This window comes from Chiloscyllium plagiosum, unplaced genomic scaffold, assembly GCF_037043375.1.
Source record: "Chiloscyllium plagiosum isolate Xiang-an unplaced genomic scaffold, Cpla_swu_hap1 HiC_scaffold_39, whole genome shotgun sequence".
NCBI lineage: Eukaryota > Metazoa > Chordata > Chondrichthyes > Orectolobiformes > Hemiscylliidae > Chiloscyllium > Chiloscyllium plagiosum.
The window spans coordinates 7,009,077-7,027,271 of record NW_028270177.1 but is presented as its reverse complement, the minus strand read 5'-3'; the positions used below and the strand labels follow the sequence as shown (position 1 = coordinate 7,027,271).

General features: G+C 43.8%; 1 protein-coding gene across 1 annotated transcript in view; it reads right to left on the bottom strand.

Moving 5' to 3' along the window:
- Nucleotides 1-7,607: 7,607 nt before the first annotated feature.
- Nucleotides 7,608-18,195, bottom strand: part of LOC122540895 (SMAD family member 6) — a 58,773-nt gene continuing 48,185 nt past the window's right edge. Inside the window, exon 4 of the mRNA XM_043677170.2 lies at nt 7,608-8,523. Within this exon, the coding sequence (XP_043533105.2) occupies nt 7,982-8,523 (542 nt within the window). The 3' untranslated portion in view covers nt 7,608-7,981. The remainder of the gene's footprint in view (nt 8,524-18,195) is intronic.

The following is an 18,195-nucleotide window of genomic DNA, read 5'->3' as shown; positions in this document are numbered from 1 at the left end:
AGTGCATTGACTATAGGAGTTGGAGTGTCATGATGTGGCTGTACAGGACATTGGTTAGGTCACTTTTGGAATATGTTGCACAATTATGGTCTCCTTGCTACAGGTAGGATGTTGTGAAACTTGAAAGGGTTCAGATAAGGTTTACAAGGATGTTGCCAGGGTGGGAGGGTTTGAGCTATAGGGGGAGGCTGAAAAGGCTGAGGCTGTTTTCCCTGGAGTGTCAGTGGCTGAGGGGTGACCTTATAGAGGTTTATAAAATCATGAGGGGTATGGATAGGGTAAATAGACAAGGTCTTTCCCCGGGATAGGGGAGTCCAAAACTCCACTAGAGGAGGGCATATGTTTAGGGTGAGAGGGGAAAGATTTAAAAGGGACCTAGGGGGCAGAGTGTGGTGTGTGTATGGAATGAACTGCTGCAGGAAGAGGTGAAGGCTGGTACAATTGCAGCATTAAAAGGCATCTGGGTACATGAATAGAAAGGGTTTAGAGGGATATGGATCAAATGCTGGCAAATGGGACTAGATTGGGTTGGGATAACTGGTCGGCATGGATGAGTTGGACTGAAGGGCCTGTTTCTATGCTGTACATCTCTATGGCTCTCTGAGGAATCTGGGCAGAGTGGATAGGAAGAAACTTATCAAGAACCAGAGGACATGGTTTTTAAAAGTTTTGCGAAAGAAACAAATCCGTGGTGAGAAAAACCTCTTGCACTTAATGAGCAGGGTCTGAATGCACTGCCTGGAAATGTGGTGGACGGAGGTTCAACTGAGGTTTTCCAGTGAGTATTGGATGGTTATTTGCAGGGTCACCGGGAATAGGCAAAAGTTTGGCATTAAATCAAAATGCTCAGTGAGCCAGTTCAAACATCATGGACCAACTGGCCTCCGTCTCCAGGGACACAATTTCCTGATTTTCTACAGGTACAGCATTGCAAACCCAGCACTGTCGGGGATCAGGTTGTGTTGCATTTCTGACATTTTCCCATTTCAAGTCAGGTGGTTTAGGCCACTGGAAATTCAGGTCAAGTTGAGGTCAAAGATGACTCAGAAAGTGGGATAGAATGGGACGTGGTGCATACAAGCCAGCAACTGGAGCTGCATCACATTAATGCAGCACCTCACTGAATCGTCCTAGTTTTTTTTTAAAAGCAAACTGGACAAACAAAATTGATGCATGCAAGATTATAAAAAAGACATCTTCACATTCCACCAGTTTTTGGGTAGCTGGATTTGAGCTACTCTTTCTTTAAATCAATCCATACATATTACAGATATATCTCACTATATATGTATAGAGGTTACACCATCAGGATTGCTTCTATACTATCTACTCTATATAACTAGCTATATATTGACAGAGAGAGAGAGATAAGTGGGTGTTATATGTTAACTTTCTATAGAATGACTTAACTTTTCTAGATTTTCATTATGTCACACCTATTTTATGCCACATTTTATTAAGCTTAAGAACGTGGAAGTACTGCTTCGACTTTTGTTTCGGAAACATTAACATGAGTTCTTTAACCCTCCTGTCATCCATAGCATTGTTATACAGGTCCTCCACCACCACATTTCATCTGGTTACACCAAAACAGTGTCCCCTATCCAGAACAATTAATGTCGTGTAAATTGATCTCAACATATTTTGACTGTTATTTGCATTGTTATAGGTTCCCAAAATAAACAGACAGGTATGAAACTCGGCTGTGACTTACTATAATCAGCCTCAGTATCCAATGGTCAGTGAATGGATTACATAAACATCAACAATGGGTTTTTCTGCTGGTCACAGTTCCATAGCTCTTACTGCCCTACGTGAATACAGTGAAAGACCAGTTCACTCACTCGCCAACTCTTCTCGAAAGGGATGCAATTAGGTTTCATGTTGCTGTTTCTGAATAATTCAGCACGTCTCCATTTCCATTTATTTTCCCAGCTCCCTTTTGGAAGTTGCTATTGACCCTCCTTCCACTAGTACCGCCCAGATCACAACTCACTGACTGGGTAAGGAAATGTTTCAATCTATGTTTTCCGCCAATGGTCCACTGACTCTATCAAAGCATATGTTAAGCCTTTCCATAGGTGATCAGTAAACACAGCAATGTATGATGCGATAAATCATCTGGGCAAAGAACTGTCAGGAACAGCAAAAGATCATTGCTATCTATGACTCCTCATTGAGTGAAGTTTTTGTAACTATGCCACGAGTGAGGATTTCCTCCTATAAGTTGGACAATTCCTTTAACATTTCCCTATAACTTAAATTCTTGATAATTAGTATCACCTTGCTCGCTTTCTTACCTTCTCAAAGGCATTAATCTGGCTGGGAGCTGAAAAAGTGCAATATTGAGAGGTAACCTTGCATTACGAAACAAGGATGTGCAAGCCCTAATCAAATGACTAACACCATGACTATGGCTATTTAACATCCTTCGATTGTTGATTAGTTAATACACTGTAAATCAGGTTCCGAAGTGTTGTTGTGAGTAACGTGTGCGGGGGGGGGGGGGTTCAAATCGGGGCCATAAATAGATATTCTCACCTGACATCAAAGTACATGCAGTTTCCAGCAGTGACCATTCAGGATGAAGCTCCAACACTCGGGCTCCAATACACATGCTCCCCCTCCAAATCCCCCAACAACACGTGTTTAAACCGTACACCAAGGACTGGAATAGGAATCTTACTCTTTCAGTTACTTGGTCCATCATGAAACAAACTGACAGGTCAATCAGGTTCACAGGAATTGAGGTAAGCGGTACCCATCAGAGAGCATTCAGCTCTCCTGGCCTTCATCTGCTGCTGGGTGTACCACTGGCTGTGCATTAGAGGCCAGCCTCCCTGTATGACGTCAAACAGCACAAGGAGAGTGAGGACTGCAGATCAGGCCTAAGGCACTCTCCAGCTCCTCGGATGCTGCCTGACCTGCTGTGTTTTTCTAGGGCCACACTGTCAAACAACACAATCCAAGCTAATTCCAGGAGAAGATAAGGCTATGTCAGTTTCCATACAAGGGGTTCCATTAAAATATTTAATATAACCATAAGACCATAAGACATAGGAATGGAAGTAAGGCCATTCGGCCCATCGAGTCCACTCCACCATTTAATCATGGCTGATGGGCATTTCAACTCCACTTACCCGCATTCTCCTCGTAGTCCTTAATTCCTTGTGACATCAAGAATTTATCAATCTCTGCCTTGAAGACATTTAGCGTCCCAGCCTCCACTGCACTCCGTGGCAATGAATTCCACAGGCCCTGTTGAAGAAATGTCTCCGCATTTCTGTTCTGAATTGACCCCCTCTAATTCTAAGGCTGTGCCCACGGGTCCTAGTCTCCTTGCCTAACGGAAACAATTTCTTAGTGTCCACCCTTTCCAAGCCATGTATTATCTTGTGAGTTTCTATTAGATCTCCCCTTAACCTTCTAAACTCCAATGAGTACAATCCCAGGATCCTCAGCTGTTCCTCGTATGTTAGACCTACCATTCCAGGGATCATCCGTGTGAATCTCCGTTGGACACGCTCCAGTGCCAGTATGTCCCTCCTGAGGTGTGGGGCCCAAAACTGGACACAGTACTCCAAATGGGGCCTAACCAGAGCTTTATAAAGTCTCAGTAGCGCATCGCTGCTTTTATATTCCAACCCTCTTGAGATAAATGACAACATTGCATTTGCTTTCTTAATCACAGATTCAACCTGTATGTTTACCTTTAGAGAATCCTCGACTAGCACTCCCAGATCCCTTTGTATTTTGGCTTTATGAATTTTCTCACCGTTTAGAAAGTAGTCCATGCTTGTATTCTTTTTTTCAAAGTGCAAGACCTTGCATTGAACTTCATCAGTCATTTCCTGGACCACTCTCCCAAACTGTCTAGATCCTTCTGCAGCTTCCCCACCTCCTCAGTACTACCTGCCTGTCCACCTATCTTCGTATCATCGGCAAACTTCGCTAGAATGCCCCCAGTCCCTTCATCCAGATCATTAATATATAACGTTAACAGCTGCGGCCCCAACACTGAACCCTGCGGGACACCGTTTGTCACCGGCTGCCATTCCGAAAAATAACCTTTTATCCCAACTCTCTGCCTTCTGTCAGACAGCCAATCCCCAATCCATGCCAGTAGCTCACCTCGAACACCATGGGACCTCACCTTACTCAGCAGCCGCCTGTGTGGCACCTTATCAAAGGCCTTTTGGAAGTCTAGATAGACCACATCCACTGGGTTTCCCTGGTCTAACCTACTTGTCACCTCTTCAAAGAATTCTAACAGGTTTGTCAGGCACGACCTCCCCTTACTAAATCCACGTTGACTTGTTCTAATCCGACCCTGCTCTTCCAAGAATTTAGAAACCTCATCCTTAACGATGGATTCTAGAATTTTACCAACAACCGAGGTTAGGCTAATTGGCCTATTATCTTCCATCTTTTGTCTTGATCCTTTCTTGAACAATGGGGTTAAAACAGCGATCTTCCAATCATCCCTGACTCCAGAGACTTTTGAAAGATCTCAACCAATGCCTCCGCTATTTCCTCAGCCACCTCCCTCAGAACTCTAGGATGTAGCCCATCGGGGCCAGGAGATTTGTCAATTTTAAGACCTTTTAGCTTTTCTAGCACTATCTCTTTTGTGATGGCAACCATACTCAACTCAGCCCCCTGACTCCCTTTAATTGTTGGGATATTACTCATGTCTTCCAGTGTGAAGACTGACACAAAGTACTTATTAGGTTCTCCTGCTATTTCCTTATCTCCCATCACTAGGCTTCCAGCATCAATTTGAAGTGGCCCAATGTCTACTTTTGCCTGTCGTTTGTTTGTTATGTATTGAAAGAAACTTTTACTATCATTTCTAATATTACTGGTTAGCCTACCTTCATATTTTATCCTCTCTTTCCTTATTTCTCTCTTTGTTATCCTGTTTGTTTTTGTAGCCTTCCCAATCTTCTGATTTCCCAGTGCTCTTGGCCACTTTATAGGATCTCTCTTTTTCTTTGATACATTTCCTAACTTCCTTTGTCAGCCATGGCTGTCTAATCCCTCCCCGGATAATCTTTCTTTTCTTGGGGATGAAACTCTGTACTGTGTCCTCAATTATACCCACAAACTCCTGCCATTTTTGCTCTACTGTCTTCCCCGCTAGGCTCTGCTTCCAGTCTATTTTCGTCAGTTCCTCTCTCATGCCCTCATAATTACCTTTGTTTAACTGTAACACCATTATATCGATTTTGCCTTCTCTCTTTCAAACTGCAGACTGAACTCTACCATATTATGATCGCTGCTTCCTAAGTGTTCCCTTACTTTATTTTATAAAGTCTAGTTAATTACATAGCACTAGATCCAAAATAGCCTGCTCCCTTGTGGGCTCCATGACAAGCTGTTCCAAAAAGCCATCCTGTAAGCATTCCAAGAATTCCCTTTCTTTGGATCCATTGGCAACATTATTTACCCAGTCCACCTGCATATTGAAGTCCCCCATGATCACCGTGACCTTGCCTTTCTGACATGCTTTTTCTATTTCCCGGTACATGTTGCGCCCCTGGTCCTGACCACTGCCAAAGGCTCTGTACATAACTCCCATTATGGTTTTTTTGCCTTTGTGGTTCCTCAATTACACCCACACAGACTCCACATCATCCAACCCGAAGTCATTCAGTGCCATAGATTTAATTTTGTTCTTGACTAACAAGGCCACCCCGCCCCCTCTGCCCACCTCCCTGTCTTTTCGATAAGTTGTAAATCCTTGGATGTTTAACTGCCAGTCCTGAACCCCCTGCAACCATGTCTCTGTGATGCCTACTACATCATAATCATTCACGATGATCTGTGATTTACTTGGTTACGAATGCTACGAGCATTCAGTTAAAGTGCCTTAATGGTAACATTCTTATCATTAGAGATATTGGAAGTCATAAGATGTCCTAAGTTATCCTTCCTTTTTGTTGCATTCCTAATCTGCCTCAAGGTTAAATCCACCTGCATACATGTTATCCTCCTGCTTATCTTTCCAGGAGGATAACATGTCGCTTTCATTTTCCCTTCCCCCCAACTCAGAAGTTTAAAGTCCTACTGACCACCCTATTTATCCTCTTCGCTAGAACATTGGTACCTGATCGGTTCAGGTGGAGACCGTCCCAACGGTACAGATCCGCCCGGTTCCAAAACTGATGCCAATGCCCCATGAAATGGAATCCCTCTTTCCCACACCAATTCCTTAACCACGTGATTATTTCCCTAATTTTCTTATCCCTACACCAATTGGCATGTGGCTCAGGCAGTAATCCGGAGATTATGACCCTTGAGGACCTGTACTTCAATTTCCTTCCTAGTGCTTGATAATCCCCAAACAGGTCCTCCACCCTAGCTATGCCTATGTTGTTAGTCCCAATGTGGACCACAACAACTGGATCCTCCCCCTCCCACTCCAATATCCTTTCAAGCCGGTTGGAGATGTCCCGCACCCTGGCACCGGGCAGGCAACACACCATGCAAGACTCCCTATCCGCCTCACAAAAGATACTATCTCTCCCCCTAATTATAGAATCCCCAATAACAACTACTGGCTTTTTGCTCCCCCCTCTTGAATGGCCTTCTGCACCATGGTGCCGTGGTCAGCTGGCTCATCCTGTCCGGAGCCCTTTTCCTCATCCGTACAGAGAGCAAGAATCTCATCCCTGTTGGACAAGGTCAAGGGCTGAGGCTCCTGTACTTAAGTTCCCCCTGCCTGCCTCACTTCCAGTCACACTCTGATGTCCCTGATCACTAACTGAATGTGAATTACTTAATCTCCCAGGTGTGACTGCCTCCTGAAACAAAGCGTCCAGGTACGGTGGCACAGTGGTTAGCACTGCTGCCTCACAGCGCCAGAGACCCAGGTTCAATTCCCGCCTCAGGCGACTGACTGTGTGAAGTTTGCACATTCTCCCCGTGTCTGCGTGGGTTTCCTCCCACAGTCCAAAGATGTGCAGGGCCATGTGAATTGGCCATGCTAAATTGCCTGTAGTGTTAGGTAAGGGGTAAATGTGGGGGTATGGGTGGGTTTCGCTTCGGCGGGTCGGTGTGGACTTGTTGGGCCGAAGGTCCTGTTTCCACACTGTAATGTAATCTAATCTGTAACTCTCCTCCTCCTGGATGTGCCGCAGTGTTTGAAGCTCAGATTCCAGATCACTGGAATCCAGATCAACCACTGGTACTAACAGAAGTTACACAAACTCCAACTACACCAGGGTTTATGTTCCCATGAACCCCCCCCCCCCATCCTTCATCTAACATGGTCAGCATCTCTTTCTATTCCTTTAATCCAAATGTTTACTTAACTTCCTTTAAATGTAGCTTTAATACTCACTTCACCCAAATTCCAGTCTGCAGAGAGACGTTTCTCCCTAATTTCCTCGCAGAGGTGCATGTGTTTTGATGTCAGGTGAAGATTTCATAGAATCCCTACACTGAGGAAGCAGGCCATTAGCCCAACAAGTCCACATCGACCCTTCAAAGAGTTACCCACCCAGACCCATTCCGCTACATTAATCCTGATTAATGCGTCTAAGCAACCTCTTCACCGAGGGACTGACAGCCTGCAAACTGAAACAAAGACTTGGCACGACCGATTTATAATGCAAATACTTTATTATCAATGAGTGACTCATTTTGTTGTTTTACGGGTAAGTTAGCTTTTTGTCTGGGTACTAAAAGTACGGCAGCACTATACACCAAAACTAGGCTTTGTCCCCATTTTTGCTGTATAATTTAATCTGATGTTGAATGAGTATATATAAACCAAAGTGCATTTTCCTGTTGTGTTCTGTATTCATACACATTGCACCATACATAAATAATTACAATGTAAAAATGACTCCATATTTACAAGTACAATATATATTTCATATAATATATAAAACTTTATATTAAATCTAGGTAGATGATATTTGGAATAGTCTTGTTTTTTTTTCTGATATAGGATTTCATTCCTGGAGGGTGACTGTTATCTGCTGCTATTCAGCATTATTTCCAGCCAACATGGGCAAGACGTGATGAACTGTCTCGAATAGCAAGGTCCCCAACCTTTCGCAAAGCTGATACGAACACTGTTAGGATCATATGGCCCGTCTGCATAATCTGTATCTGTGGCTTGCTGCAGCAGGCAAGACTTCTCATAGTCAAAAACCTTTATTGAGTATCCTGGCATCACCTTCCGAACAATCAAAGTCCGAGAATTGGGAATGTCCAGCGTTGGGGAATTGACGAAGATTGGATGCTCACTTCGGTTGTACGCCCACACCCCATCCAGCTCTCTGCTCAGTAAGATCCCATAGCCAATTTTGCTTCGAGTCCTTTTGACGGTCTCGCTCCTGTTGTGCAGGGCTAACTGTCCGAGGCAGAAGCCGTTCCCATGAGGTAGGTCATAGAAGATACTGACAGACTGTTCATAAACAGTGTACAGGCGGCCAACTCTGGTCCGATGTTCCCAGTACGCCACGATACACCAATGGCACTGCTTCATTGTGTCGGGTGACAGGCTGGCATCTGCAAGGGTGAAGAGAAACTAAACATTAGGGCGATCTAAACTCATTTCACCAACACCCCATGCAAGGCTTAACATCAAAGTACCCAGCTACATTACTTCTCAAGGGAGCAGTCACCCTTTCTACATTAGCCAACAGCCCTCCCACACACAGACACAACTCTCGTACTCTTACGAGACTTTCAGGTTGATGGGTGGATGGGCATCATTTCAATTGAATGGAGAGGAATGTCCCAACAGTCCAATAAAAATTCTGACTGTACAAACCCGGCTTACATTATTAATGTACTGGTGGGTATGGGACAGCTGACTGCAATAGTTAGAGCTGAAAGCATGGGTGGAGGCTGGTTCAATCGAGACATTCAAGAAGGTTGAAATATCCATGAGGGATGAAATATCCAAGCCTCCGGAGAATACCAACAGATTGGCAAGAGGAAAAGAAGCTCTTTTGATGGGGCATTGCAGACACAATAGGCTGAATGGCCTTCTACTGCATTGTATTATGTCTATGATTGCAGAGAAATTGGTGTCTTATGCAACATTAAAGTGTGTTTAAGATCAATGTTTCCAAAGGCCACTAGGATCCACATCCACGTTAAACAAACCTGCTCACACCACTATTGTCTCCTTGATGATGGTTGTGGTTATGGAATAAAGTGAACAGAAAAACTACCTAACTTACTGTAGATCAGGGACTATAATGTCACCTAAGACACAGTGGACAGATGTTTCGTCTCTGATGCTGTGATTTCACTGCAGAGGCCTTAATACTGAAATCTGGGCTTACATTCCAGCACACCACTGAGGGAGTGCAGCATGCTCAGGTGTGCCATTTTTGCAGATGAGATGTTAAACTAAAGTCCTGTTTATTATGAAGTGATGTAAAGGATCCTGTGACAAAATTTCAAAGAAGGGCAGATGAGTTCTTTCATGTAGGAGCAGATTACTGCAGATACTGGAAGCTGTACTGAAAACCAAAAATTGCTGGAGATCACAGCCGGTCAGGCTGCAGCCACGGAGAGCGAGAAAGCTAACATTTTGTGTCTAGATGACTCTTCACCAGAACGGACATGAAATGTGGAGAGGCCAGCATTTATGCAATATTGGGAAGGGGATGGAGTGCTGGGGGAGACAGGGTTTTGATAGAGCAGATCCTTTCATGTACCCTGCCCAAAATTTATCCCTCAAATCAACGCCACTAAAAACATTATTTGGGGACGACCACACTGCTGTTTCTGGCAGATTAGCTACAAAGGCAACTATATATTTAACGCTACTGAACTGGGTGGAAAGTGCCTTGGGATATCCTGAAAAGGTGTTACATAAACATCAGCCTTTCTTCTCCTTTAGTTCATTGTAACATGCAGTTGGAGCTGTGGAATAATATTAAAGAATACCGGAAAATACTTTGTTTCTCTCATGTCTGTCAGTCTGGTTTGAAATAATATTGGAGTCTCTGACACTTGTCACAGTCACCAATTATTAAACTAAAACACTCATTTCACATCAACTTTCTGTTGACACAATGTTTGGTCACAATTTTATGCCAACATTTGAACTGCCCAGATAAACATTTAACATCAAAATCCCCAAAATGGAAATATTTGTCTGTAAAGTTGCAGGTTGTACCCACAGGGTAATGCCTGGGAGCAAAATTCTCACAATCTTCTTTTACAATCATCACTGGACTCAGGCAATCTACTCATTTCATCCAAATGCTCTTTGTAATTCTCAATTTGTATCTCGGTTGAATAATACTTTGCCGTTGTCATATTTGGTGAAATTGCTGACCCCAAAGAACCAACCCTGTAACAATGTAACTGTCAACGTTTGTAGGTTTGGGGGCTCTCAAACAATTCATGAATTAAACGATGTAAATCATTTGTTGATAGCTTAAGATATTGTCAACTGTCCTGTCTAACACTTGGTACAGTTGAATGACCAACTCTCAGTCTAGGTGGATATCAGGAGACTCTAGTCTGCCCAAGAAAAACATGCACATTAAAGGTTGAACAAGGGAACTCAGATGCTGGTTTGATCAAATGTGCTGCTATGTTCAATTTTTACAGACTTCCATTTATACCCTGTTCCCAAATTCCATTAAGGTGGAGACAGCAAGCCTCCTTAAGTCCATTGTAGCAGTTTTGGTACATTAAATGTCTTGCTACGCTATTTCAGGAGCTAGGTCAACATTAATCAAATTGCTAAGGGAGAGCGGGTGGTCAATGTAGCCCAGTCTAGATGAAACAGCTGGAATTTTATGATATGGACACCATTACCAAATCCTAGGTTTCCGTTACAGATTTATTTAATGCCTTGCATTTAAATGCTGCTGTTGTGGTGGGACCTGAACTCATGTTTATTTAGACCAAACATCTCAATGACTAACCTGATAGTAAAACCATGTTGTCACCCTGTATAAACTACTGCAGCCTTGAGACTGACTGGGCCTTGCCCCCTGGCTCAGTGGTCAGGGCTGAGAGACACAACTCAACAGTAACTTTGCCTGGGAAATCTTGGCACATGGGAACAAGCTAGCTCTCAACGCCAGCAAAACCAAGGAACTCATTACTGACTTTTGGCGGGATGTTACTCATACACCCGTACACATTAACAGCACAGAGGTGGAACAAGTGGAGAGTGTCAAGCTCCTGGGAGTGGTCATCAAGCTTTCTTGGACTCCTCATGTGGATGCACTGGTTACAAATGCCCTTGTCAACTTTTATAGATGCACCATCGAGAGCATTCTGTCTGGATGTATCACTACCTGGTGTGGCAACTGTACCATTCAAGATTGGAGATGGTTACAGAGAGAGTAGTGAACTCGGCCTGGATAATCACAAAGGTCAACCTCCCATCTATAGATTCCATCTACCAGGCCCGCTGCTAGCATTCTCAAAGATCCATCCAGGGAGATTTCAACAATCCTTGGATAAGCATATGGTTGATGATGGGATAGTATAGGGGGAACGAGCTGAGAACAGTTCACAGGTCGGCGCAACCTCGAGGGCCAAAGGGCCTGTTCTGCGCTGTATTGTTCTATGTTCTATCCCACCCAAGCAATGTTTTTCTACAACCTCTACCATCGGGGAGAAGGTACAGAAGCCTGAACACACGCACCAGCCGGTTTCGAAACAGTTTCTACCCGACTGTTGTTAGAATACCGAATGGACTCTCAAACTCTTAGCATTCGGCTGTACTTGTGTTTTTGTTTTTGCTGCTGTTTACCTATTATTTACCTATCTGTGCTACTTAACTCTGTGATCTGCCTGTATTACACGCAAGACAAAGCTTTTCACTGTACCTCGGTACACGTGACAATAAATTCAATTCAATCCAATTCAGTGATACCCGCTCTTTCTCAGGTATCCACAGTGTGCCCTCTGATTGCAGTGGAGGACAGTTCACCATCTTAATGGTAGGATTCCCCCACCTGCCTGATGTCAGTTTACATCACGTAAATCCCTAATCAACCTAACCCATTGCATCAACCTTCACTATAGAAAAGCAAATGTTCAGAATTATATCCAACATTTCTTACGCAGTCTCAAAGTTTACACAATGTTCCTGCAGATATACACGAGTTTGTCATTTTTCTCAATTAAGTACCAAGTAATTCACAGCTTTCTCTATGTAGTTGTAGTACCAGGGACAGGTCTCGGTGAAGGCAATTAGACTGATCTGTTAACAATACATTCCAGTACATCCCATGTTAAAGTTTGTCAGTTAAGTCTGGCTTTTCCTGTATTGCTTTTACTTATCAGGCCTCATGACAACACTGGAGTCACTCCTGCTTATTAATATTATTCTTGACTAAAGCTCAATTGTCAGTGAATCCAGAACTTCTGATCATTTGTTGCATAAAATGTACTGCAACGACAGTTAAACACATGCCAGAACACAAGCTTTCCAACTGCAATCTCTTCCACTCAATATCGTTATCACTATTTAGACCCGCTCAGACTCGCCAAAGAGAGGGAGGTTTGAAGTATGGAATACTATAGATCAGGATAAGAAGATAAGAACGAGGAGCAGGAGTGGGCCCTCGGCCCTTCGACCCTGCTCTGCCACTCAATAAGATTATGGCTGATCTTTTCGCGGACTCAGCTCCACTTTATTTTGCAAAATAAAAGTCTACCTTAGCTTTAAGAGCGATCACTGAAGTAGCGTCAACTACTTCCCTGGGCAAGGAATTCCATTGATTAACAACCCTCTGGGTGAAGAAGTTCCTTCTCAGTTCAGTTTGAAACCTGCTCTCTCTAATCTCGAGGCCATGCCCTCTTGTCCTAGCTTCACCTGCCAGTGGAAACATTCTCTCTATTTCTATTTTATTGATTCCATTCATAATGTTTCTATAAGATCCCCCCTCATTCTTCTGAATTCCAATGAATATAATCTCAATCTACTCAGCCTCTCCTCATAAACTAACCCCCTCAACTCCAGCATCAACCTAGTGAACCTCCTCTGCACCCCCTCCAGTGCCAGTACATCCTATCTTTTGACATGAGACCATTCAGCCCACTATGCCACAGCAGAAGTAGTGAATATACATGATTTCCCCATGTCAGCCATACTCCGTTGTCGTCAAGCACACCCAGGCATGTACATGTTTTTTATTCATTCACAGGATAAGGGTTTCTCTGGCCACAGCAGCATTTATTGCCCATCCCTAATGGCCCAGAGGACAGCTAAATGTCTGGAGTCACATGTCGGCCAGACCAGGTCAGGATGGCAGTTCCCTTCCCTAAAGGGCATCAGGGAATCAGATGGGCTTTTCCCCAACAGTTGGCAATGGATTCATTGTCATCATTAAATTCTTTATTCCAGATATTTATTGAATTCAAATTCCTCCACCTGCCATGGCAGGATTCAAACCCAGGTTCCCAGAACGTTAGCTGGGTGTCTAGATTAACAATTCAGTGATAATACGGCTAGGCCATTGCCTCCACATCATCAAGTATATGTTATCAGTTCCTTTACACTGTCTCAAAGACTCATTGGGTGGGTACTGGAAGAACTAGAAACCGAAGAGCACTCCCTTTACAACATTTAAATACTGCATCCTCCACTTCCTCAGACTGAGGTCGGTAGTTTTGTTAGTCAGGATAGTGTGTGTTATGGAAATGGAGCAAAAGGATGGAATTAGGAATCACGATCATCATGACTTCAATGAACAGCCCAATCTTACTTCTGAATGTCAGCTTTCCATTGCCTGAAACATCCGTTTGTTATCAAATGTGAATTGGTGAAGACTGGGTTAACAAGAACATGTGACTCATCTCTTCCAATCAGTTCAGGACATTATCTGATATAAAGAACTGGAATGAACTGGAGGGTCAGGTTTTCGATTTGGAGAGTGACAAATTCAAAACGAAACAGCAACTCCTGAAGGTTCCCTTGCAAAGACAAAGAAAATCTTCCACTGGCATTTAAAGATGAGATTTTGTAATTTCATCCGGAATTTCAGACACAACCCAATCATTAACTTTACAATTCAAGTTATTACCAGATCCCAGAAGAAGAAAAAGGACAAGAGTTAGGATCCTGAGAACTGTTCCAGAGTTGGGAAATGTCAGTGAAGGTGATAAACTGGAGAAGCTGGGACTGTTTTCGTTGGAGAAGGGAAGGCCAGGAGGAGATTTGATGTACGCTTTCAAAACCATGAGGGCCCTGCACAGCTTAGATATGGAGAAACTGTTTCCACTTGTTATAAAGATCTGGAATGGGAACAGCATAGATTTCAAATGATTCACAAAGGCAGCAAATGAGATATGAGATCTTTTCTCCCCCCAGTCAGTGAGTAGCCAGGGTTTGGAATGTGTTGCTTGGATGTCTGATGGAGAAGGGTCAATTAAAGCACTCAAGAGGATATTAAATAATTGTTTCAGTAGAAATAACTTGCAAGGGGAGTGTAGGAGAAGGCAGGAGAATGACTCCAAGTGCTAATGTGCATTGAGGGGAGCTGGCACAGACATAATACTCTCCTTCACGCTGACAATTCTACCCCAGCTAGGTTAACGTACATTATGATCAGGTCTTAACCCATCTTTCGGAAACATCACAAGGAATTATATTAGTGCTCAGCACTTAGGATATGTGGAGCTAAATCCCAGATGTCCATTTTGTGCACGATATCACAAACAGGGTCAGTAGAAATTGGCTGCGAGCCGAATGGTGCCCAGGGTATAAGTGCACTCTCTCCCAATGGGACACCTCACCATCCACTGGGAGAGGCCTTTTGCTTTAACTGGGGGCGCCTCTGTGCTGCACCAGTGCATCAGAATGGGCTATCACAGGCTTTCACCCACAGCTCCCTGAGCTAACAGGCTAGTGCATCAAGTCCACCATTAAACCTGCTGCTAAATAGACAATACACGAGTCCCTGAGCCCTAACCAGCCAGTTAAGGACAGAGGATCAGACACGTGTGTTTGAGGAGCATGCAACCGGATTTTCTTGGGACTATACGGGTTAAAATTTCACAGAACATCATGGGGTAAGATATTAAGGACAGATTCGTAACGTTTCAACTAAGGCTAGATTCTGGAGAAGTTGTGTGCATGCCAGACCCATTAAGCACAGTACAAACATGTAATTAATGAGAGTTAAACAGTTCCATGCAATTTTTTCCATATACAACACACCCACAAGTGATTAAATAGCAGACTAAGTAAGTACACTAAGGAAGGCCATATCCGTTTGCTTTAACCTTTTATTTGAAAGAAAAACTCCTATTGGTCACACCACGCACTCCTTTCTAACCCAACACTTACACAATTAAAAGGGAAGAATTATTTCCAGCGGTCTCTAGCTGGGCACTGGGCCCAGCTCTTCAAGCTGAGCTCAGGGTTGTGTTCTAAGCCAGCGTGTCTCTCGGCTCCCACTGACAACTTATCAGCAGATGAAGCCCTCTTAACCTCTTCTCCCTCACACCATCAGATGCGATCAACTCACTCACATAACAATCCCATTATTTCCCTTCAGTAAGCGCAGTACCAGTGATAGGTGTTCCCAAACCTCCCCAATAGCACTCCCACTGCTTCAAACTATCTCTGAACCCAGACACTTGCTCTTAAACCTTCTCCCCAAATATCGGCCCCTGTGAAAAATAATTCCCTTCCCTCACCTGATATACACTCTCCAGCTGCTTGTATCAAACCTTTTTTCTCCAGCTCTCCCTTCCCCACTATCATCCTTTCTCCCTCACCATCATCTGACAAAACATTCTTGACACCGCCTTTCCTCTCCCTTGCCCCAGGACCCTTCCCATCATCCTTCGGGATGAGTGTACTGTTGGCCTCTCCCCCCAGCCCTCCTCTCCCCCCACCTCGGTTTTGGGGCACTGCTGCTTTTTGTGGGTGGGTGCACTGAAATTTGGAGATTTGTTTTGTTAAAATACTCAACACAAAAGCAAGCCTTTCCTCTGTCCCCACTTTGCAACTGCTTCCAGGTTTGACTGACAAATGACCCTCAAAAGAGAGTAGAATTTGCTCTCAGCAGAGTTAACTAGTTAACCAGAGCTTCCTTTACCTGGTAAACCAACTTGGTGGAAAAATAACCCTTTTACTGTTCCATTTTTGTTTCCGTTTGAACTGTTCTTTCTGGTATTTATGGGTTGGGGGTGGAGGAGACGTCCAGTCAAATACATTCCCCCATCCCCATCCCCAACATCATCTGACTGCTGTAGTGATCTGTTTCAGTGAGAGCTTAGTTGTTGCTCCCATTAAGACATCTACAGGGCAGGGGCTATGTTTGTGGTGGTGGACCTGAACTTTACTGTGATCTCACTTAACATTGGCACCCTGGAGGACAGTTCACAAACTAGAAAGCACAGACTTAACACAACTGACAGACAAACTAGAAGGGCAAACACTTTCTTCTCGATCGGGAGCGGAGAGAAGCTGGTCTGAAGGGACAGTGGAGCAGATTCAGTAAGAAACAGATAACCACTCAGATAGGGAAATTTTGCATGACCATGAACTGACTGAACAAACTCCTCAAAGATCTAGCACAGGCATGAGAGGCCAAAGGGCCTCCTTCTGTTTTGCTTCATTTGTTGGTTTTGCAGACCCACCCTCATTCTGAGGAGTGAAGGTCCCAGAAGTTAACTTCAGCTATCTCCCCGGTTGGGAATTCAAACCAGAACTCTCCTGTCAGAACGGCCCCATTCCTCACTCACCCTCTGATCAGAGGCTGGATTCCCTAACAGCTATGTTGCTGCTGATTGATGAGGACTCAAGGCTCCGTGCTCAAGTCCTTTTATCAATAGTGTGTAAGAGTTTCCAAGCTTAGCCTCCTGATTTCAATCTGGTTAAGCCTCTACAGCCTATTATGAACTGACTGTCGGTTTCTGAATTCTTTGTTTAGTGGATCACAAGACAAATCCAACGGCTCCCCCCAGCAAGACTGGGGATGGTTAGTAACCACCAATCAGATTGGTTATGTCAGTTAAGGAGGTAGAACTAAAGCCAATCAAAAAACAATTCAATAGAGAGATACCATGGCCTGAAGATGCCTGAACCAAAAGGCTTCCATTGCCAGCTGGTTAGCTTTGGCAATCCTCAGCCCCACGCTCCAGCCAATCAAAATCAGATGAAGGGCAGGGGAGAAAATTGTTAAAGAGACTTGTATATGGCACCTTTCGTGATGCTTGGGTATCTCAAACGGCTTTACAAACCAGCCAATCCATGCACAGCAAGATCCCACAAACAGCACTGTTGCCATGAAGAAAGCTCCAGTTTGAAGACGACAGGAACAGATTAAAATAAATAAATATCAACCATCCTCTGGTTTGTTCCTTGGGTTAATGCTTTAATCAGAGTCAACCTAGCCAATTTAAAGTTAAACACAGTTTGGCAGTCATCATCTAACCAGTCCATACTTCATGGCATTCCCAAGTCCACCTAGGTTGAGGGTATGAAGTCCATGTGCTGTGTAAACACTGACATGGGCCAGAAGACATGTTCCTGCACTGCAAACACATGGCAATATTAGTAACAAAATGCAGTTTATACCTAATGTTATTTTTAAGAAGAAACATTTGGCCATGGGGGGAAATACAGGGCGAGTTTATCAAATGATGTGATGCACTGCATCCATTTGCCCACTCGCTCAACTTGTCTAAATCACTTCAACACCTCCTGGCACGAGATCTCAAACCAAAATCCCACTTCTCTCCTCTGATGGATGCAAAAAGATCCGAGGATGCTGTTCGGAAGAACAGCAGGAGACTTCAACATCACAGAAAGTGATTCTCTGATCATTCTCACATTGCTGTCTGTGAAAGCTATCCAGCCACACTGTAGGAAATTTGAGGAGAATAAGCACAGAGGGCTTAAGATCAACCTCATTATTGCCAGCCTGATCCAGGATGGTTTAAACAGGATTCCCCCATCCTGTTCTTTTTTGCTAGTAGGATGCATTTCTTGTGCTGTTAAATTAATTCCTGGAATAGATTCTACTTGGCAGTTTTGATAAACTCTATTCTTCAGCAAGGCTTGAATCCACAAAGCCTCTTCTGGAGTACTGTGTCCAGCTCTGGTCGCCTTGCTGTATAGGAAGGATATTATTAAATTGGAGAGGGTTCAGAAAGGATTTACCACAATGCTGCCAGGAATGGACGGTTCAAGATCAAAAAGTAGACTGGGACATTATTCATTGGAGTGTAGGAGGTTGA